Genomic DNA, 24210 nt, shown 5'->3' with positions numbered 1-24210 from the left:
GAGGACAGAAACACCCAGCATTTTGATCTATTTTCTTAAAACATTCTTGCTAAAGTTTTAAAGTTTAAAGTTATTACTACCTTTGTTATGCTAAACTTAGTATAATTTCTGAAGATAAATACAAGAAGGAAATGGTCAAAACAACATACATTTGCTTTCTGCAATTTAGAAGAAAGCCAGACAACTGAATAAAGTCAGTTGTTAAGCAGCTGGAACCAAAAATGGCTGAAAAGCAGGATTTTCAGTTTGTGCAAAAACATCCTGCAAACCAGAAGTTTTGATTCTCAGGTTCTTCAGCTTGCTCCAGTGTAATGCTGTTTTAATATCTGTTTGTTGTTCAGGAAGTTTGCAAGATACTTCTCTGGTGTGCAGTACTCTTGCTCACAAGTTGTTCCTGGCTTGTGAAATGTCCAGTTAAATCTGTAGTTGAGCATGGCTTTTGTTTTTCACTCTGTAGATTCTGAGCCTGGAAAAGAGCATAGTAAAGCTGCTGCAGTCCTGGCAGATAATCCATATCAAATTTGTCTGTCTTTGTTGGCTTCTTGAAATGCACAGCAGTAGAGTGCAGTTGCTTTCATTTGAAAGCTATAGGAATCCAGACCATTGTTCTCTCTTCAAATATTTGAACATAATCCATGCTCCTCATTCACAATACAGCAAGCATCCCCAACTTCAGATGTTCATATTTGTACATGTAAGAGTAAAAAAATAAATCTACAGCCTCTCCCCCTGTTAAAGCTTCTGTAGGTATGTACTGTCAGTATTTTCTACCTCTAAACTTCTTCAAAATTAAGATTTCAGCTACTCTGTTTATTCTTGCTGCAAAAATATTGAGTTTGTGAAGGACTGTCTTAGAGTAGCTTCATCTCCTTCTTTCCAGAGCTCTCAAGTGAGCTGTCTAGGCTAGCTGGCTGGCATAATAGTTTTTACTGCATATTAGAGAACCTGTAAAATATGTGTGACTTGGATCACAACGTACAGCTTGAGATACGAGTTTATATTGACAGGAGCAGAAAACTGGGTAGGAAATGACTACTGACTACTTCTGAGTAACAGTTATTAGAGAAAGTTTAATAAGCTCTTCAAATGATAGTAATCTTATTTAATAATACTCAGTCATGCTGTTGGACTCATGGGTTTTGTTTCTTTCCTGTATAAATGCTTAAAGTATAAGTCTGTCAGTCACATCTCTCTTTAAACTGAATCCTGTTAGCTGCAGTAAATGTGACTTTAAATTACTTCTGTTTCTTTTCCAAATCACTCCCCTGTTTTTGTTGCTGCTTGGTGGGCTGCCAGCAAGACTGAGTTCAGCCATGAGAAAGGTTCAGTGTACTTTTTGTAGATTCAGAAAGGACTTGGGAAGAACAAATTTATGCCTTGCTATATAAAATCAATGCAGCCAAGGTCTGACTGTACATATATGTGCTGAATCAGGTGTGCACATCAGTTTTTAAATTCTCGTTAGGGAAAGTCATTAGAATAATCTATTGGTCAACTAATGACATCTGAAGAGGAGTGGTATGTATTCCTCACTGTGGAATTTGTAGCTCTACCAATTCTGAGCCAGCTGCTGTAGAGCAATTACTGTGTAAGTTTTGGGGTGGGGGGAGTGGGGAAGTCCATTTTAATCTTTGCAAGGAGGAATTAAGCCTACATTTGGTAGGTTATGGAGTTTTTAAATTAGGCTCATATGCTCCAGGGTACGAGCTTGTTTTGCATGATGTTCTGCTATTGGAGCATGATTTGCCTGGGCATTAAGCCCTGGCATGAAAGACGCTAGAATAGCGTGGAAATTAGGATAACAAAATGGTGACACAGTGGATGTTCATCTATGCAGAGTCTTGCTTGAATGATTCCCCTAAAGAGGGTGAAGGAACCTAAAGGAACCAGGCATTAAAGAGAGCGGTTAACCTCTCAAAAATGGAAACTTCAAATAAAATGACAAGTTATTGAAAGAAACTTTTTCTTCCTTGGTATTCAGATTGCCTGGTTTTGTCAGACAGGTGAATTTCTGGTGCTTGCATAACAGTTTCAGATAGAAATTCTTAAGTTACTTGAAAAATATGGTGTAAGTGTCCTCAGGTTTGAGGACAGCAGTTTTCGGGCTCATCTGTCCCTAAGTGTCTGCTGGGATTTCATACTTTCTTTTCAGGACATATAATTTTTGGCATGTTTCTCCTTCTTGGCTTCTGTTACTGGTTTAAACCAGATGGACCACAGGTAATTAGTTTGGCTTCATGAAAACTGTGTAGGCTATTCCGTGACAAGAACAGATCCCGTGTTCCTCCCTATTTGGAGAGCAAGTACTGCAAAGGCAACAGCTGGGATGTATGTATTAAGGAAGAATGCCAACCATCAATGCTTTGCAAAAATTTCATTTGGTACATAAATACCATTTTGTTTCCTGATGAAAATACAGCAAGTTTTTACTTGTCAGTCTGTTATCATTTACAGCCCCCTCGTGTTATGAAGCACATTGTGTGAAGTAACGACTCCCATCTCTTTTGTATTGTGAATCTGTAGCAGTCAGTTACAATTTCCTTGCTTGTCAGGCTGGCTGGGTTTTGTCACTGTTTTATAAATGCCTATCATAATCTTATAATTTTGTAAAGAGATTCTTGCCGTTAAGAAAACTTGAACATGTTCAGTAATGCTAATAAAATCAGCCAGGTTTGTGTTTATAGGGTGCATTTGGTAGAGATACTATTTTTTTAATTTTAAATTGTGATCTTTTCTGTGGACAACTAACAGGTTGCCCTTGTGCTCTTCGAAGGCATCTAAATTTTACCATTCCTATCATGAAATCAGTGCAGCAGCAGCAAAAGACAAGTGAAAAGTAGGGTTGCAGGTTTTTATTTCTGAATTTAAATTACTATTCTGAACAGTGGATGGTGTGTCCAATAATATTGGAAGGTGCATTATCCTAATGCAAAATAAACTATAACAGTGCATGTTTTGATAGCAGTTTGTCTAACAAACTTAAAATCTACCAATGAATGAATGAATGTTAGTGTTCCCAGACTACCTGCACCATTCTCCCTAATGTATAGCCCAGGCTTGCTACAGAAATTGTCCTGGGACATTCAGGCTGTTCCAACTCATTAGAAATGAACTGCTAAAGTGTCATGTTTTCATTAACATTCCCTTTTTTTGTTTGCTCATTCCTTCATAACTTTTATCTCTTGAGATGATATTTCTCTGACTTACTAACAATAAGGTAGTCTTTCATATTATATGAGCAAAATGTAATTTGGAGATGCGAAGAAGATAAGGGTTAGTTGAGAGGGGAAGGATCCTCCTGCTTTTGTCGCTGTCTTCATCTATTTAGTGTGTGAAACTGGGAGAATGTTCTAAGAGTAGGACCAGATGAAAAGCCACAACAGAAAGAGTGTATGTGAGAAGTAATGATTGTCTTTCTGTTTGATTTCCAGTTGCCTTTCAGTTTGAGTTTTATTTCTATTTTAAGAGGCATGCGATTTTCATGGAGATGGTTTAATAAAAATAAAATTACACTAACTTGGAATTCTTGGTTTTGGTTTTGCAATGTACAGTCCCTGATTTATTGATCTGTTTTGTAGGCCACAAGATCAGATACGGTGTGTCCTGGGTTAAGCAGTAGTAGTCTTTTTCTTAGTAGCTGGTGCAGTGCTGTGTTTTTGACTTTCAGCCTGCGAACAGTGCTGATAACACCGATGTTTGTAGTTGCTGCTCAGTAATGTTTAGTCTGACCAAGGACTTTGTGAGTCTCATGCTCTGCCAGGGAGGAGGGGAAGCCGGGAGGAAGCAGAGACAGGACACCTGACCCAAACTGACCAAAGAGGTATTCCATACCACAGCACGTCATGCTCACTATATAAGTTGGGGGCAGTTACCTGGAAGAGTTAGATCACTGCTTGGGTTGGGCGGGGTACCGGTCGGTGGGTAGTGAGCGGTTGTATTCTCTTCCCTTGTTATTTCCCTTATTATTATTGGTGGTAGCAGTAGTGGTTCTGTGTTATACCTTTTTTTATCTCAACCCATGGGAGTTACATTCTTTCGATTCTCCTCCCCGTCCCTCCGGGAGCAGGGGGGAGAAAGGGGGAGGGAGTGAGTGAGCAGCTGTGTGGCTGAGTTGCCAGCTGGGTTTAAACCATGACACTGTGTTTAAACTCTGATGTAACTGAGATTTGGATTAATGTAATAGCATCCAATTCTTCAGCTCTTGCAACTTGTTGTCCTTACAAAGGAAATGGAAAAAAGAATGCCCTATTAGAAATGCTTGTGATTGTATTGGAATACTACGCATCCATATTTTCTGAAATGCTTAATGAGTAACACGCATCTCTGCAAAAGCCTTGATATGTTGTTGTCTGCAAGGATGTGCTCACTGAGGGAGAGAGGTCAGAGATTGAGATCATGCTGTGCTTTGTAATATCTCCAGTCAGCTGCATGGAATTCAGCCCCTAACTATGTATGATATTTATTTTCATATCTCTGAGAATCTTTTTTTTTTTTTTTTTGGTTAATCATTTGATATGGTCACATTATTTTTTTAACAGCAGGGATTAAATCTGCAATTACTGTTTATGGCTTTGAACAGCAGTCTTGTGTCAAGGTCCTTTTGTTGACTTGCCTGCTTCTTTCAGTACTACTGCAGACAGGTCTTACTATATTTTTAGCACAATTCCTGAGATAACAAACTGTCTGTAAGCTTTATCTCTTATGTTTTTCGTCTCTCTGCAAGAGCTTTTTTAGCACTTAACCAGTTTCAAACAAATTGACATAGGCATAGAGTTTTAATAGTCAGGTCCTTGCTACTTCATGAAAATAGGCAGCTGGACAGATGAAGATGACCCATCTTTTTTTTCCCCAAGATCCAGCAGTGAGCAGGACTTGTAAATGGAACATATGTAAGACAGCAGAGAATCTAGTTGCAAAACATCTACTGGAACCAGGATCCACATAGAGCTGTTTTCTGAATACTGATAGTGGAGCATGACTCCAGTGAGCTGTCATCCTTAGTTTTTGAGAACATAAAAAGAGTGTAGCTACAAAACTGCCAAGCGAGTTTTTCCTGGAAAGAAAATAGTTTCAAATCTAGTTTGTTTATGCATTTGGCTACTTCATTATCAATTCCTATAACTGTGTGATGCACAGGGTAGAGATTTTAATTCTTTCTCCTGTTTGCTGTAGAACAGACTGCATGCAGGATGAAACAGTGAACTTATTCAGTGATTGTGCTTTAACTGAATTCACTGGTCTGTGTTCAAAAAATGTGATAGCATTATACTTTAATGCTCCTTACTGGAAGGAGCTATGAAAACCAATAATATATGATGTTGAAGAGAAGATGGGAGAAGGGAAGATTTACAAACAGTTGTTTTACAGCAAAAATGAAGAATTATACACCACAAGAAAATTAGGTCATTACCGAGAAGATGACTTCTGAAATAGATATATACAGGAAACAGAAATTCAATCAGCTTTCCATTATGAAGGACTGTTGAACAACGTGAGGATACAGAAAATTTCTCTTTTATAAGGGAAGGAGAGTGTGAAATAACAAGAATGCAGTTCAAACTTACAGGAAACAGAAGTCAATTACAAGACTTCTTTTTCTTTTTCTTTTTTTCTTATTTCATTTTGAGTGCAATCATAGTGAGACAAGAAGTAATTGAGAATGTAGATTCATTTGAAAGTAAATGAACGCAGCTTGCATACTTGAAGTGTTTTTTCCAGTCTTTCAATACGAAAGACTACAAAGTCAAAACCTTACAGAAATACTTACCAGTAAATCACTAATGGGAATTCTGATACATATGAGCACATACAATTTGGAAGATTCAGGAAACAGATATTCTAGGCTATGAAGCAAACTCCTCTGCAGTTATTTTAGGTGTGAAAGAATAGAATGGTAGAAACTCTAAGTTGGGTATAGGGAAATACCAAGGTAAGCAGGTGATTTCTTCAAGTCTGTGATGTTGTCCCAATAATAGTTTCTGTATATAAATGTAGAAGCGTGCCATAGGAAAATACTGACCAATTGTCAGGCATGTGTGCATATAAGACTTATGCTTTCAAGGGAATATTTGTTCCTGTCTTCCTGTGTTGTCTAGCAGAAATTTGGGTCAGGAGCCTACAAATGGAAATGGAAAATCTCTCAACAAAGTATGGAAACTTCTTGATCAAGTCAGAATTGACATAGCTAAGAATGGGAAGTATTTCTATATCTTAAACACTATGCTCAAAAAGTAGATGGCTTTTTTTTTTTTTTTTTTTTAATATCAATAACCCAGTGGTTCCCTAGAAAGAGACAGGAAAGATAGAATCATAGAATAGTTAAGGTTGGAAAGGACCTTAAAACCTTAAAATCATCTAGTTCCAAACCCCCTGCCATGGGCAGGGACACCTCACACTAAACCATCTCACGGAACGCTCTGTCCAACTGGGCCTTGAACCACCGCCAGGGATGGGGCATTCACAACTTTCTTGGGCAACCCATTCCAGTGACTCACCACCCTTACAGTAAAGAACTTCTTCCTTATATCCAATCTAAACTTGCCCCGTTTAAGTTTTAACCCATTACCCCTTGTCCTGTCACTACAGTCACTAAATTCTCGGTCAGTTGCTGAGGTGAGTAGCTTGAGAGACGACGCCTGCAACACCGGAGCGGAGCGGGGAGAGGAGAGATCAGCGTCCAGGAGCCTCACGTCAGAGCGACAAGAGCAACTGAGGAGGAAGCCTTAAGTCCTCCATAGGACTTGCCCAGGAGCTGGCAGCTCAGCTCCCGCGAGGGGCTGACTCACCGGGGGCAGAGCCAGGAGGCTCAGTGGCACCAGCTGTGAGTGGTTAAAAAACCTACCTAGGGAGCACGGTGACCAGGAGCACGGCAAACAGAGCAGGTCGAGGCAGTTTGCGCAGCAGTTCGCGCGGGCAGGCGAGCAGGCAGGTGAGCAGGCTAAGTGCCTCATCAAGAGGGCTCACCTGGAGCGCAGGAGGAGGAAAGAGTGCTGTTTGTGTGGAGAGACATAGACGGATTGATTGATCAGATAGATCATGGTTGTAACGCGATCAAAAGCTGTAGTGAGTAATAATGTGGGTATCCAGACTGAACCTTTCTGCAGACATGCGGCCGTGCAGGTCTCTGGCTGCAGCGAATGCCTGGGCCTGGCACTTGTATTGGAAGGAGCCAGTGGCACTGCTTGTGTTCGCTGTGAGCAAATAAATGATCTGCTCAGGCAGGTGGTTGAACTGAGGGAGGAGGTAGACAGGTTGAGAGCCATCAGAGAATGCGAAAGGGAAATAGATTGGTGGAGCCACACCCTAAGGCAAGGGCAGAGGGAAGTGGTTGAACAAGTGATGGATCCCCTTCCCTCCTACCATCAGACAGAAGGAGAGAACTTAAGGGACAAGGATGTATGGAGGGTGGTCCCTCCTCGGAGAGGTAAGCGAAAACCCTCGCAATCGCTTCCTCCCTCCCAGTTGCCCTTGAATAACAGGTATGAGGTCTTGGAACTACAGGACTAGGTAAATGGAGATGGAGAGGTAAATCTATCTAGTGAGTCACCTAGGGCTTGCCACTCACCCCCATGCCTTAGAACTTCACCAACCAAGAAGAAGAGTAATTGTGGTGGGTGACTCCCTTCTGAGGGGAACAGAAGGGCCTATTTGTCAACCGGATCCATCCCATAGGGAAGTCTGCTGCCTACCTGGGGCTCAGATTAGAGATGTTAAAAAGAAACTCTGATCTGGTGCAGCCCTCTGACTACTATCCGCTGCTGGTTTTTCAGCTTGGTGGTGATGAAATTATTACGAGGGCAAGAGCAATGAAGAGAGACTTCAGAGCCCTGGGACAGCTGGTTAGAGGGTCTGGTGCGCAAGTGGTGTTTGCCTCTATACCTGTTACAAGCAAGGGTGAAGAGATAAATAGGAAGAGTCTGCAGATGAATGTATGGCTACGTGACTGGTGCCAAAGGCAGGGGTTTGGGTTTTTCAATCACGGGCTGGTGTATGAGACACCTGGTTTGCTGGTGGCAGATGGGATACACCAGTCCCAGAGAGGGAAAAGAGTTTTGGGGCAGTAGCTAGCAGGGCTTATTGACAGGGCTTTAAACTAGATATGAAGGGGAGAGGGGATTTATCTGGGCCTGTTAGGGACAAGCCCATGAGAAACATGCTAGGGCTTAAAGGATGGCGGACTAGGGAGGACTATTGTTCTAGTATTAATGAAGACCAGAAGGCTTCCTGCTTCCCTAGGGAGCCATCAGCGTGCTCTGCTCGCTCCCTGAAATGCCTGTACACCAATGCACACAGCATGGGGAATAAACAGGAGGAGTTAGAAGTCTGTGTGCAGTCTAAAGGCTATGATCTAGTGGCAATTACAGAGACATGGTGGGACAGCTCACATGACTGGAATGTGGTCATGGATGGCTATGTCCTTTTTAGGAAAGATAGGTCAGCAAAGCGAGGTGGTGGAGTTGCTCTTTATGTGAGAGAGCAACTAGATTGTATTGAGTTCTGTCCGGGGCCAGATGAGGAGCAAGTGGAATGTCTGTGGGTACGAATTAAGGGACAGACTGGTACGGGTGATACAGCTGTGGGGGTCTATTATAGATCTCCTGATCAGGATGAAGGAGTTGATGAAGCTTTCTACAGGCAACTGGAAGTAGCCTCGCGACTACATGCCTTAGTCCTCACGGGGGATTTTAACTATCCTGATATTTGCTGGAAGACTCACACAGCCAATCATTCACAGTCTAGGAGGTTCCTCCAGTGCATTGATGATAACTTCTTAATGCAAATGGTGGACAAACCAACTAGGAGAGGAGCACTGCTAGATTTAGTACTCACCAACAAGGAGGGTTTGGTTGAAGGGGTGGTGATCAATGGCAGCCTTGGCTGCAGTGACCATGAGATGGTGGAGTTTAGGTTCCTGTGTGGGAGGAATAGAATACCTAGCAAGGCCACAATTCTAGATTTCCGAAGGGCCAACTTTGGCCTGTTCAATCAACTGCTAAGAGAAGTCTCATGGGAAAGGGTACTAGGCAGTAAAGGGGCTCAAGATAGTTGGTCAGCATTCAAGGACCACTTCTTCCAAGCTCAGGACCTTAGCATCGCAATGGTCAGGAAATCAAGTAAGGGAGCTAGGAGACCAGCGTGGTTAAACAAGGAGCTGCTGGGCAAACTCAAGTGGAAAAGGAGAACCTATGGATTATGGAAAGAGGGGCTGGCCACTTGGGAGGAATATTGGACAGTTGTTAGAGGATGTAGGGAGGCAATTAGGACAGCTAAGGCCTCCTTGGAACTTAATCTTGCAAGTCGGGTTAAGGACAATAGAAAGGGCTTCTTCAAATACATAGCAAATAAAACTAACACAAGAGGCAATATCGGCCCACTGCTAAATGAGGTGGGTGCCCTGGAGACAGAGGATATAAAGAAGGCAGAGGTGCTGAATGCCTTCTTTGCCTCTGTCTTTACTCCTGCATACTCTCCCCGGGGGCTCCAGATTCCTATTGCCCCAGAAGGAGTCAGGACAAAGGAGGAGTTTGCTTTGGTAGATGAGGATTGGGTTAGGGATCAGCTATGCAATCTGGACATCTATAAATCGATGGGTCCGGATGGAATGCACCCACGGGTGCTGAGGGAGCTGGCGGAGGTCATTGCTAGGCCACTCTCCATCATCTTTGGTAAGTCGTGGGAAACGGGAGAGGTACCTGAGGATTGGAGGATGGCAAATGTCACACCAGTCTATAAGAAGGGCAAGAAGGAGGACCCGGGTAATTATAGACCGGTCAGCCTTACCTCCGTCCCTGGAAGGGTGATGGAACAACTTATTCTTGACTCCATTTCTAGGCATATCAAGGATGAGGGGGTTATTAAGAACAGCCAACATGGTTTTATGAGGAGGAAGTCATGTTTGACCAACCTTATAGCCTTCTATGCGGAAGTGACTAGGTGGAGGGATGATGGTAGAGCAGTAGATGTGGTTTTTCTTGATTTCAGTAAGGCATTTGATACTGTCTCCCACAGCATTCTCATAGATAAGCTAAGGAAGTGTGGGCTTGACGATCAGGTAGTGAGGTGGATCAAGAACTGGTTGGAAGGAAGAAGGCAGAGAGTTGTTGTCAGTGGTGCACAATCTATCTGGAGGTCTGTGACTAGTGGAGTGCCTCAGGGGTCGGTGCTGGGACCAGTGCTATTTAATATTTTCATCAACGACCTGGCTGAGGGAACCGATTGTACTCTCAGCAAGTTCGCTGATGACACTAAACTGGGAGGAGTGGCTGACACACCAGAAGGCTGTGTTGCCATCCAGTGAGACCTGGACAGGCTGGAGAGTTGGGCAGGGAGAAATTTGATGAAATTCAACAAGGGCAAGTGTAGAGTCTTGTGTCTGGGGAAGAACAACCCCATGTACCAGTACAGGTTGGGGACTGACCTGCTGGAAAGTAGCGAAGGGGAAAGGGACCTGGGGGTCCTGGTGGATAGGAGGATGACCATGAGCCAGCAATGTGCCCTTTGGCCAAGAAGGCAAATGGCATCCTGGGGTGCATTAGAAAGGGTGTGGTTAGTAGGTCAAGAGAGGTTCTCCTCCTCCTCTATTCTGCCTTGGTTAGGCCGCATCTGGAATATTGCGTCCAGTTGTGGGCCTCTCAGTTCAAGAAGGACAGGGAATTGCTTGAAAGAGTCCAGCGCAGAGCCACGAAGATGATTAAGGGACTGGAACACCTCCCTTATGAGGAGAGGCTGAAGGAGCTGGTTCTCTTCAGCTTGGAGAAGAGGAGACTGAGGGGTGACCTCATCAGTGTTTACAAATATGTAACGGGTGGGTGTCAGGATGATGGAGCTAGGCTTTTTTCAGTGATATCCAGTGATAGGACATGGGGCAATGGGTGTTAACTGGAGCATAGAAGGTTCCACGTTAACATCAGGAAGAACTTCTTTACTGTGAGAGTGACAGAGCACTGGAACAGGTTGCCCAAGGGGGTTGTGGAGTCTCCCACATTGGAGATATTCAAGGCCCGCCTGGACAAGTTCCTGTGTGATGTACTCTAGGTTACCCTGCTCTTGCAGGGGGGGTGGACTGGATGATCTCTTGAGGTCCCTTCCAACCCTTGGGATTCTGTGATTCTGTAATGAAGAGTCCCTCCCCATCATCCCTATAGGCCCCCTTCAGATATTGGAAAGCTGGCATGAGATCTCCACGCAGCCTTCTCTTCTCCAGGCTGAAAAGCCCAACTTTCTCAGCCTGTCTTCATACAGGAGGTGCTCCAGTCTCCTGTTCATCCTTGTGGCCCTCCTCTGGACTTGTTCCAACAGTTCCATGTCCTTTTTATGTTGAGGACACCAGAACTGTCCACAATACTCGAAGTGAGGTCTCAGGAGACCAGAGAAGAGGGACAGGATCACCTCCTTCAACCTGCTGGTCACGCTCCTTTTGATGCAGCACAGGAAAATCTTTTGATGCAGAAGGAAAATCACGTCTTTTGACTGGCCGCCTATGTTGTGTTTGATGCACCTTATAATATGCTTTGCTGTCTTGGCTGCTAGGGCACTGTGCTGACTCACATTGACCCTTCTTCCAAGCAACATGAACATCTGGGACAATGTCCTATACACATCATGACAGACATGATAGTCAGACCTCAGCTGAAATTAATGATTTGTTGTTTATATGTAGTATCAGAGGTATTTTTTTACTGCAGTTAAAGTACTGTAAATTTCATCTGTCTAAATTTCTCCTCATGAAGCAACTTTTACAGTCCATATACATGTAATGTTTGACAAAATTATATGCTCATTTCTAAACCTGAATGGTTGGGGGTTTTGCAAGTATTTAATAATAAATAATAAATGTCAGAGTTAACTGTTGAACAATGATACAAGAGTCGCACAAGAACACTAGTGCCTTTGAGCAGAATTTAAGGAAACTGAATGACATTTGCTTAAGCTATTGAGTTAGAAAAATAGAAATGCAAAGAATATATGAAGCGTCTGGCTCTTAGAACAGCAGTAAAGAGGATTTAGTACATGCTAAGATTAAAAACATACCCTTTTCTGCTTAAATTTACTTCTTGAATCCAAATTGTTTCATGTTGATTCACACAAATCTCCAGGAACTTGCCAATAAAGTTTAAGTTGACAAGCAGGTATTCTTTACTGCGGCGCTGGGAGCCACAGGGGATGGCTCCTCCGAGCGTGCCTCATCCAAGCATCAACCAGGCTCTAATTATATTGTCCTTAAACATACATATTCATTAGATTACATACATTACATCATATTTTTAGAGAATGCCTCCTGCATGCATACTAAAATGTGATAGTGGGCTTTGGGATCCCTGGTGGCTATTTCTTCATCACTTTGTTTTAGGATAGTTGTCATATCACTAACTACCAGGTGGTTCTGGCAAAGCTCATCTTACTAATTTCCTTTTCTCTGTAGTTGCTAATAAAGCCTAACATCCTTGAAGTTACTTATTTACAACCCTGTTCTTCAATCAACCCTATTCTTCAGTCAGCCCCATTCTTCAATGTTTATAGTACATGTTGAATAATTTCAGTGTATTTTTAGAGCAGTAGGAGTGGGTTTCTTTAAACAGCAGATTCTGTTGTATTCAGTGTTCAGTTTAGCTCTTTTAATGAGTACATTTGTTAGACTCCAAATGAGATGTAATTTTGAACTGTGTCTTATGGGGAGCTCAGAGCAAATGAAGCAGTTCAGAGGTCAGGATTAATTCCGTGCAAAGAGACTTTTCAAGTATATTAAATGATTTGCTTTTCCTATTATACATGTTCATACACCTGACTTCTGCTCCTTCTTACTTGTAATGTTGATAATGAGCAGATAAAATTACCAAGGGTTTAGTCATCTGATAATTTAATAAAAAGCTGTCTCTAGTATGTATATTGTATTGTGCTAATAAATGATGATGAAGTTTCCGCCACTTCACTGAGTATTTTGGAAATAGGGCTCAGAAGAATGACAGGCTATTGGCTTAGACTTGGAAACGTCTCAATAACGTCTTGCAAATTCTGTGTGAAGTCTCTTGATTTTCTCTGTGCTGGTTTTCTCAATGTTGTACTCAGTAGAACATAGAATCATATAATAGGGTAGGAAAGGACATGAAGATCATCTAAATCCAATATCCCTGCCATTGGCAGAGACACCTCCCACTAGGCCATGCCACCCAAGGCTCTGTCCAACCTGGCCTTGAACACCGCCAGGGATGGAGCATTCACAGTTTCCCTGGTCAACCCATTCCACTGCCTCACCACCCCCACAGTAAAGAACTTCCTCCTTATATCCAATCTAAACTTCCCCTGTTTAAGTTTTAACCCATTACCCTTGTCCTGTCACTACAGTCTCTAACGAATAGTCCCTCCCCATCTCTATAGCCCCCCTTCAGATGCTGGAAGGCTGCTGTGAGGTCTCCAAGCAGCCTTCTCCAGGCTGAAGACCCTCAACTTTCTCAGCCTATCTTCATACAGGAGGTGCTCCAGTCCCCTGATCATCCTCATGGCCCTCCTCTGGACTTGTTCCAACAGTTCCTTGTCCTTTTTATGTTGAGGACATCAGAACTGTCCACAGTACTCCAACTGAGGTCTCATGAGCGCAGAGAAGAGAAGCAGGATCACCTCCTTTGACCTGCTGGTCATGCTCCCTTTGATGCAGCCCAGGATATGATTGGCTTTCTGGGCTGCGAGTGCACACTGAAGCCTTCTCATGTTCATTTTCTCATCGACCAACATCCCCAAGTCCCTCTGCACAGGGCTGCTCTGAATCTCTTCTCTGCCCAGCCTGGAGCTGTGCCTGGGATTGCTCTGACCCAGGTGTAGGACCTTGCACTTGGCATGGTTAAACTTCATTAGGTTGGCATCAGCCCACCTCACAAGCATGTCAAAGGTCCCTCTGGACGGCATTCCTTCCCTCCAGCGTGTCAACCGAACCACACAGCTTGGTGTCATCAGCAAACTTGCTGAGGGTGCACTCAATCCCACTGTCCATGTCACCAACAGAGGTGTTGAATAAGACCGGTCCCAACACCGATCCCTGAGGGGCACCACTCGTTACTGGACTCCAGCTGGACATTGAGCCACTGACCACAACTCTTTGCATGTGGCCATCCAGCCAGTTCTTTATCCACCAAGTCATCCATCTATCAAATTGATGTCTCTCCAATTTAGAGACAAGGATGTTGTGTGAGACAGTGTCAAGAGCTTTGCACAAGTCTAGCTAGATGACATCAGCTGCTCTACCGCTGTCCATCACTTCTGTAGCCCCATCGTAGAAGGCCACCAAATTGGTCAAGCAGGATTTCCCCTTATTGAAGCCATGGCTGTCACTAAGCACCTTGTTGTTTTTCATGTGCCTTTGCATGATTTCCTGGATAATCTGCTCCAAGATTTTGCCAGGCACAGAGGTGAGACTGACTGGTCTGTTGTTTCCTGCATCATCCATTTTCCCCTTCTTGAAAATGGGGGTTATATTTCCCTTTTTCCAGTCATAGAGAGCTTCACCTGACTGCCATGATTTTTCAAATATGATGGCCAGCGGCTTAGCAACTTTATTCGCCAGCTCCTTCAGGACCCATGGACTTGCGTACGTACATTCAGGTTCTTAAGATGGTCTCGAACCAGATCCTCTCCTACAGTGGGCCTAAGGTCTTCATTCTCAAAGTCTCTGCGTCAGCCTTCCAGGACTTGGGTTGTGTGGTCAGAGAATTTGCCAATGAAGACTTGAGGCAAAGAAGTCATTAAGAACCTCAGCCTTCTCAAAATTCAGGGTAGCCAGTACTCTCAATAGCATACCTGCCCTTGATTTAAGTTTATGCTTAAATATCAAGATTATTGGAAAACTTTAGATAGGAATCATAACAGCTTTTGACAAATATTTAGGTTTTATCCTTGAGTGCCTGTTTTCTTGACTCAGAATGATTCTCGAGGCATGAATCAAAGACTTGCAGTTTTGCTCCAGTGAACAGTTTCGCAAGGTGCTTGACTAGGGCAGAGTTGACTGGTGGTGCTGCTTGAGCTGGTGAGTGGTACTTGCTTTCTGTGAAGAGTGGTGGTGTTTTAACACTATCCATGAATGGATGAAGCATATTCCTTGCTGCTGAGTTTGTTCCAAGTTGAAAATTTATGACTTTGCTCCTCAGATGGCATTCCTGTGTAGTGGAAGTAGTTCAGTTGCATGCTTGCTTTGGAAAAAATGGAGAAAATTATAACAATAATAGATTTCAACCTGGTTTTGTTTTTGCTTTAGTTTCATTCTTTCCCCCTCTCTTAGTCCTTGACACTGTATATGAAAAATGGATATAGAGGGCAAGTTACACATACAAATTTCATTAAAGTACTACCCAGCTTAATCTACAAAGCAGTCCAACTTGCCCTAATATCTAAAACACATAACAATTACTTTTTTATACTTTTCCTTTCATGAGTAATCGCAATCAATTTACTGAAAATATGGTTTGCTAGTTTGCCCTGGGGAATTGCTTTGCCTACAGTTGCCATGACATTGTTTCAAAGATGCCTTTCATTTTCCTTATTCTTGTAGAACAACTGTAGTTTGCAATTGCAGTAAATGACAAGCAGAAAACTATAAAAAAAAATGGGGTCCACCAGTAGGATCCAGAGTGAAGGTTTGTTTTAATTTGTTAAAACCACAGAAGAATAATGATAGGGTTTCTCTGTAATATGACAAGTAGATCAGTGGTTCTGAAAATTTGAGACTTCCAGTACTCCACTATGCTTCATGATCACAGCTACATAATCCAGTGTATGCTTCATCAGGTTTATTATTCATGCTTCACTCCCTCATAACATGAAGGCACGTTATATAATTTAATCTGCTCCACTGTGTAACCTGTATTCTGTTATCCTCTCTCCTAATGTGATTGAATGGTAGAACAGAAAGTAAACTGATAAATGAACACTGCTTTGCTCTGATGATCTATTCAGCCCATATTGTTGGATGAAGAATTTGCACACTGATCCAAAAGTGATAAGATAAAAAAGGTGATTTTTTTCCAGTTTATTACTTGCATCTGTCACTGAGCATCTTTTTTGGTTTTAACATTTAAAATGGAACATAAGTGGTTTGAATGGGTACCTTGTCTAGACAGATGTTGCCTACTAACTTCTGTGTCAAGTAGCAGTTTATGATACTACTGGGAGGGTCTGGATTCTTCAGTCTCTGCTCTACTCTATAGAAGAATCTTACATAATTCTCTAAGTTTGCCCTTAAATGGCAGAGTGGCACCACAGAGTTTGTAGCTGTTAAACCATGTTTTTTTGAAATCTCTTCTGTCTCTTCCTCTATCCTTTCCCTCTCCTTATGCTCCCCTGGGAACCCTGCTCTCCCAGGCTGTTCAGGACAATATGTAACTTCTCTTTCTCATCTTAATATTCTTAATGTGCCTCAGAGCCCTCAGCCTGACAACAGCTTCTCCTTTTTTGTTCAGTCCCATCTTTGCAATGTGATTAAGGGTGCTCTATGTTCCCTGCTGTGCTATGTGTGCTGCTAGTTCAAAGTTAATGAATTCTCTTCAAAACAGATTCAGCGTTTTCAGGCAACTTGCATGCATTGTTTCCGAGTTGAATGGTTGAAGGAAGTCAGTAGTCTCTACAAGTCTAAAACTGTCAAAAATACAATCCCTCAACCATGAAGCTAAAGTAGATGTTGACCCAATGCTAGATTCTGTAAATCAAGAATAAGCAAAAAAAAAAGGGGAAGTAAAAAAATTGTTTCGTATTTCATGCAAAGATGTGCAGAAGGAATAACTAGACTTCTGTTTAGATGTTATCGAATAGATTTCTTCTCTTCCCCTTCCCTCTTTCCCCCTTCCTCTCCCCCCCACCCCATGAAAGAAATGGTACATTCAGGCAAGAATTGCTAAAATCAGGCAGTTGTATTGGCCTTCTGCTTTTAGGACGTTTTGGGGAAGGGAACGGAAAGAAACTGAAATGTTTTTTACCAGTGAGAGAAAATGTCTTAAATACAGTACATGCTGAAATTACTGTTCTATTTGAGATGAATAAAAAAAATACCTTTGGTTTATGTTTTTGTATTGACAGTTGCACCCATCTATTTTTTTTAAGTATGGCTTAGATAACTTAGTCATATAAGTATCAAAACCAGCATGACAAGCCAAGCAAATACAGGTTTTGTAAAAGCTTTTAGAGTTCAGTTGATTGAAACCACATCTCTTATCCCTATTGCAGCCATGCTGGAAATGCTTATTTGGTACGTATGGTGTGGAAGTCTGATTCTTCCCACTGGTAACATAAGTAGTATTGATTTTATTTCTTTTCTTAGACATTTATTATAAGAATGGCATTGCAGTATCTTTGTTTTGCCACCTTTGAAATGAATGATTTTTCTTACCTGATCAAATGGTATGAAACCTGAAGGACAGAATAAGCCAGGTTATTGTAGTCATTTATCTCTTCCTGTTTTTGTTTTGGTTTGTTTTAAAAGGACTAACCGGCCAGGAATGTTCACAAAGAAAGAATTTGATCAGTTGGCCTCAGCAATAGACAGCTTCAGTCTCATGACATACGACTATTCAACACCACAACGGTAAGACTCCATCTAACATTACAGAAAGATTGCTGAAGGAACTGACTCCCAGTTAAGTCACTATTAAATCTACAGTATGAGGTCATTTTTTTTAGTAAAGTGGATAGTGTGTTGTAACTGTATCAGTTAATGAGGTTTTGGATTAGTAATTAGGATAGGTGAATTTTGAACAAGCCAAGAGCTCAGAACATTGTTTAACGGGAGAATATATTTGGCACCCAGATATTGTAAAAGGCTTTGTACTCAGGGTAAAAAAATACTCTTTTACTAGTTCCACGATATTTACTCTTTTCCAGGGCAGGTTCTTTTGTTATTACTTTTTAGCACAGTTCTGCAGGATAGGTACATGAATAATCTAATACATGTCAGTTGTGCTTCAAAGCTCATTTTTTTCAACAGTGACAACTCATTTGCCTCATCCTAGGCAGCAGAGTGCCTTTTGGCAACACTGCTAATGTGGATATGTTTTTCCATTCTTCTAGTGCCTCCCCTGTACTGGTACAGCTCCTTATGCAGCAGTTCATCAAACCAGATCAGGGAACTGATCAGACTGGAAAATAATACAGAACCTCACTCTTGCCCATGAATACTAATTTTCAGGAGTATTAGTTAATACTTTTAACTGAGTGAAAGTGGATCAGCAGTGTAGCTGAGGTCCTTAAACTCTGCAAGGACATGTTATGTTACTGTTCTCCAAAAGCATGGTTCACTTCACCTCAAATTGTAGGGAAAGGACATGCTTTTGGAATTCCTGTTAGATTCTGTGTGTCTTGCTTCAAGGTGACTGTCCAGAGTTAATATTTGTGTTGAACTGACAGATTTAGAAATGCCATAATTTTTGTTTTTTATTATATCACTAAATTCTTTGTCACCTGTAGTATGTTAGCATTTTGATAATGTCTCAACAGGTTTAGCAAAAAGGAACTTTTGTCTCTTCTGAAAAGAATTTGTATACCTGCTTCCCCAGGCCTGTCTCTACATCTTCAAGCTGAGCAACCTAGAGGAGAGCAAATATAGACAGTAATATAAACTGAAGTTAAAATGATTTTTTGTTACTCTCCTGCTGAAATATGCAGCATAGATGTATCCAGTTTAGGTTTCCTCTAGGTAAATCTGAGATCTATGAAGATGAAGTGATAAGGGCTTTTGTACATGCTATACAAACCCATCTGGAACCCTGAATGCATTTCAGAATTCTGTGCTGTAGGCTACATCTTCCCTGTGTGGCAAAGCTGCACCATGCTTTGTGCCATGTTAAAATCACATCTTGTAGTAGTCACGTAGAATCACAGAATAGAATTATAGAATAGTTAGGGTTGGAAAGGACCTTAAGATCATCAAGTTCCGACCCCCCTGCCATGGGCAGGGACACCTGACACTAAACCATATCACCCAAGGCATCGTCCAGCCTGGCCTTGAACACTGCCAGGGATGAAGCATTCACAACCTCCCTGGGCAACCTATTCCAGTGCCTCACTACCCTAACAGAAAAGAATTTCTTCCTTATATCCAATCTAAACTTCCCCTGTTTAAGTTTTAACCCATTAACCCTTGTCCTGTCACTACAGTCTCGAACAAATAGTCCCTCCCCAGCATCCCTATAGCCCCCCTTCAGATACTGGAAGGCTGCTATGAGGTCTCCACACAGCCTTCTCTTCTCCAGGCTGAACAGCTTCAACTTTATCAGCCTATCTTCATATGGGAGGTGCCTCAGTCCCCTGTTCATCCTCATGGCTCTCCTCTGGACTTGTTCCAACAGCTCCATGTCCTTCCTACGATGAGGACACCAGAACTGCACAGAAAACTCCAAGTGAGGTCTCACAAGAGCAGAGAAGAGGGACAGGATCACCTCCTTCGACCTGCTGGTCATGCTTCTTTTGATGCAGCCCAGGATATGGTTGGCTTTCTGGGCTCCAAGCACACACTGAAGCTGGCTCATGTTCATTTTCTCATCGACCAGCACCCCCAAGTCCTTCTCCACAGGGCTGCTCTGAATCTCCTCTCTACCCAACCTGTAGGTGTGCCTGGGATTGCTCTGACCCAGGTGCAAGGACTTGCACTTGTCATGGTTAAACTCCATTAGGTTGTCATCAGCCCATCTCATAAGCGTGTCAGGGTCCCTCTGGATGGCATTCCTTCCCTCCAGCGTATCAGCCGAACCACACAGCTTGGTGTCATCGGCAAACTTGCTGAGGGTGCACTCAATCCCACTGTCCATGTCAGCGACAGAGATGTTAAACAAGACCGGTCCCAACACCGATCCCTGAGGGGCACCACTTTTTACTGGTCTCCAGCTGGACATTGAGCCACTGACCACAACTCTTTGTGTGTGGCCATCCAGCCAGTTCTTTATCCGCCAAGTGGTGCATCCATCAAATTGATGTCTCTCCAGTTTAGAGACAAGGATGTTATGTGGGACCGTGTCGAATGCTTTGCACAAGTCCAAGTAGATGACATCAACTGCTCTACCACTGTCCATCACTTCTGTAGCCCCATCATAGAAGGCCACCAAATTATTGGTCAGGCAGGATTTGCCCTTAGTGAAGCCATGCTGGCTGTCACCAAGCACCTTGTTGATTTTCATGTGCCTTAGCATGCCTTCCAGGAGAATGTGCTCCAAGATTTTGCCAGGCACAGAGGTGAGACTGACTGGTCTGTAATTCCCCAAGTCATCCATTTTCCGTCCTTCTTGAAAATGGGGGTTATATTTTATATACTTTATATACTTCATATACTTTATATACTTTTATATACTTTCACTGGTGCTTTAAATTACTTAGACCTGACTTGGACTTCCTAATCTTTTTACTTAAGTTCATACCCGGTGTATTTGAAATAGATATAGTTTATGACATGTAATGCTTTTAGTCTGAGAAAGGATTTGATAGAAATAAAATCCTTTTTTTGCCTGAAGTTGCTTTGATTGTTCTGAGTATGTGAAATGCAGGATAATACGTACTGTTTTGTCACAATTCTTTTGCCTTTAAATATGCACACAATTTCCAGCAACATTCCTGCACTGTATTAGCAGATTGAGTTTTAATGGCATAGATATCCAGAAGGCTCTGAGGCAGGTACTTAGAAGGGAGTAGATGTTGTTGATATTTGTAAAACTAGAATATGCTTTTCCTTTTACCATGTTAGCGAGTGTTTGTGATAAAGTCTGCTCTTCTCTCTGATGAGAGAGGAGTGGAAAGAGCACCATGTTCTGATGCTGTATGTACAACAATTAATTTACTCTGTGAATTAAGGCGCTGCCCTTGTTCTTAATTTAGCTTTTTGTTGAGTAGTTGCTTGTTTAGAGTTTTGTCCATAAATAAGCCTTAAAACAATTATTGAAAACAATCACTGATTTTCTAGTTCTTTCTGTAAATAAATGGTAGATTTTGTCCCAGTATGTTGTGCCAGTTTACAGTAAAAACATTGAGGATGTTATTGGAAAAAAAGCTAAAGTCATACAGAGTTGTGAATTACTGTGTAGGCATTGTGCCAGGCCCAGTGACAAAATGTGCTAGGTGGAAACCTTTTCTTACCAACTCTTAAGACATTTTGTGTCCCTTCACCTTGGAAGGGAATCACAAAGTCAAGACTGGGGCAAGCATGTTTTGTACTTCAGCACTTCAAGCCACTAGAGAATGTACATTTAACCTTTATATACTGTAGGCTAACCTTCAATGATTTTTGTGTGCCATAGTTTGCTCTTTACGATTTATACTAGGCAAAAAGAGAAGGCCAGGAATGAATGTGCACTTTTTCTGACAACCTGTTTGTTTCTCACTGACTTGACAGACCTGGTCCAAATTCTCCTCTTTCCTGGGTACGAGCCTGTGTTCAAGTACTGGATCCTGATTCAAAATGGAGGAATAAAATACTTTTGGGGCTGAATTTCTATGGCATGGACTATTCTGCTTTGGGAGCTTCTGGGGAGCCAATCCTTGGTAGCAGGTAAGACTTCTCTGAATAGTAAGTACTTATGTATGATATATTCTCACAAAACTCAGAAATTTACATGTATTCTTGTTTAGAAATATGGATGTATAACAAAGAAATGGCAAAAGTGATAAATCTGCACTTGAAAATAGTAGCTCGGTAGTTAGAGTAAGATCCATAGCTTCTCTTCCCTGTAGAAAAGTCCAGATAGATAGCACAGTTATCCTGTCAGAACTTCTATGTGAAAATGATTTGTGTTCTCTCTTTCCTCTCTCTATGGTTGTACATGCAGTTTGCCATCTGTGTGTTAAAATGTTCTGCAGTATTCTCTTGCTCTGTGTATCATTTTGGAGATTCAGGCAGTTGACCAAAGTGTTTCTCTTGGTTCCTGAAGTTGTTACCTGTTACTCTGAAACTTGATACTGGTTTCAAACAGCAATATGCCACCAAGTTTTTTTGAGTAGAAGAAGCTGCAATAAGCTCACCTGGAGACAAAAATCTGTAACAAGATCAAGGGAAATATTCCAAAGCCAGCCTGAAATTTCATATTGATTCTGATGAAAATGGCTTCTTTAATTTTTGGTAACAACCATCTATAATGACAGTGAGCTTTGTACAAATACAAAGTCAGGGTATAGTACATCAAGCCAGAATTAAAGCGAGAAAACCAGTTTGAATTTGGCAGGAAAATCAAATTTATTCAGAAGCTTGTCATTAATTCATAAAGTAGAAGCAAGCCAAATGGAAACAAACCTAAAGCATAAGAGGTGAGTGTTCTCACTTTCACACGTTACTAAATTCATTACACCAGAATATTTCAATATAGTACCAGATTGCACATGAGGCATTGAAATATTATCTGAGGTGGACTGTATAAGGTAAAGGCCTGAATCTTTTATGTCCATTCCTTTAGTTAAGCAAACACATTGTCATCATTGCACTTGCCTCTGCTGTCTTCCAGCTTCGCCTTGGCTGTTTACAGGGGTGTAATACTGTAAACAGTTTTATCCCAATGCTGAACTGTGTTTGAATCTGGTTGAAAAATAGAAAATGAGTGGGGATAAATAAAGCCATTGTTTTCAGTGAAAGGTATATAGTGAGTATTATCAGATGGCTTCTGTAAAGTTAGTTGCAGTGGTTAGGCAGGAAAAATAATAGTCAAAGTATTGTTGATTTACAAGCCTAATTATACAAGCACAGCACAATTAATGTAGCTTCACTGTAATATTTACAGTTCCTTTAGCAGATAGGAGTATAGCACTATCTAGCAGAATAAAAGGATCTTGCTTTTTTTCTGAACTGCATCTTTTGCAGTGAAGCTTCTACTTGAAAACATACTGCACACTGGGATAGCATCTACTTTTATGTTTCATAGTTTCTTCTGACTATAGTACAGTGTTAATTAGTGATGCTTTTTAATTAATGACAAATAGTTGAGCTAAGACTAATCTATGATTAACTTCTAATGAAAGAGGCTGTTTACTTGGATGTTGGCCACTGGTGCAGAGTACAAGACAATGTTTTATACAGAGAATGGTCCTGCTAACATATTCTTCATTGATAGACCATGATATTGTAATCTTTCATGTATCTGCCAGAAGCAGTGTTCTGGACAGAATCTTTAAGAGACTTTGAGTTTATACATAAAACATATTAATTTTCACTTTGCTGCCTTACCTATTAAACACTGGTCAATGGTTTAAGTTGATTTTTCCAGAAGTACATTTTGAGCATGTACTGTTATGTATTAGTCTTCACTATCTGTATTGTGTAGTAATATAATAGTAAAACAGGCTCAGAATAGGTACAAGAGCTTCAAAATAGGCCAAGCTTCTGACTTAAAGAAAACAGTGGGTACAGTTTGCTCAGAGATGCGTTTCTCCCCTTCCTCCAAAAAAGCTTCCCTCATATTCCACTATTAATACTCTGGCTGTGTCAGGGTTTTTTTTGTTCTATAATAAGACAAATGGCTGAGAGTGATCTATTCCTTCTCATTTCTATATCTGCTTCATACTACATAAAAGGCTTCTCAGAAGCTATGTACAGTGTAGACGTGGATGGCTTGATTATTTATTTTTCTCACCTTGAATCCTTGGTGAGTTTGAGCTCCCAGTTCCTTGGGGATTGTAATGTGGTGTTAGGTAGGACCTGTAAAAAATGTTCAAGGATTGAGTCATGGCTCCCTTAAGGCACCTTCCATATGTTGTAGTGATAGTGATGTTAAAAGAAAGTACTGGTATTAACTAAATAGATCTTGAATGAATTTTAAGTGCAGTATGGTGCGACAATTTTTTTGTTGTAGATTTCCGTTCAGGTTACTGCATCCAAAATATATTACATGTGCAACATGCCAGTGCTCCTTGGCACACTGTAAGGTGCTCACTGTCTTGCTGAAATATATTCATCAGAATCAGATCATCTTTAATAAGAGAGGTGGAGAATTGTAAGTTTTAGGGGCAAACTATATTCTCAAGTTCTTTGATGTGAAGGTAGCATGCACTTAAGTTGATTATTAGTATAGTTTATGCATAGGATTACATGAGGAGTGCAGAAACTTTTGCTGGTCTCATGTTTTTTCTTTTATGATAGAAATTAAGTGATGGAAAGAGGCTTGAAACATAGATTGCGTTCACTGAATATTTTTGCTGTCAGGAAGTACATAAAATAGCTTTCAATAGGATTCCTCTGGCAGTGTTTTTTTAAATTCAGAATGTAATCTA

At 41.4% G+C, this 24210-nt stretch overlaps 1 protein-coding gene across 3 annotated transcripts in view; it reads left to right on the top strand.

Moving 5' to 3' along the window:
• The window catches only part of CHID1 (chitinase domain containing 1), a 134237-nt gene that overhangs the window by 35453 nt on the left and 74574 nt on the right, over positions 1-24210 (top strand). For all 3 annotated transcript variants that reach the window (XM_061380313.1, XM_061380314.1, XM_061380312.1), the window contains 2 exons: positions 17459-17560; positions 21350-21505. In XM_061380313.1, coding sequence (XP_061236297.1) covers positions 17459-17560; positions 21350-21505 — 258 coding nt within the window. The remainder of the gene's footprint in view (positions 1-17458; positions 17561-21349; positions 21506-24210) is intronic.

The sequence above is a fragment of the Neopsephotus bourkii genome, unplaced genomic scaffold, assembly GCF_033783945.1.
Source record: "Neopsephotus bourkii isolate Nb327-2 ecotype Australia unplaced genomic scaffold, CSIRO-AGI_Nbou_v1 NB_1792, whole genome shotgun sequence".
In the NCBI taxonomy this organism is placed as follows: Eukaryota; Metazoa; Chordata; class Aves; order Psittaciformes; family Psittacidae; genus Neopsephotus; species Neopsephotus bourkii.
Note: the sequence above shows the minus strand (reverse complement) of the source record. Positions and strands in the feature narration are given on the sequence as shown.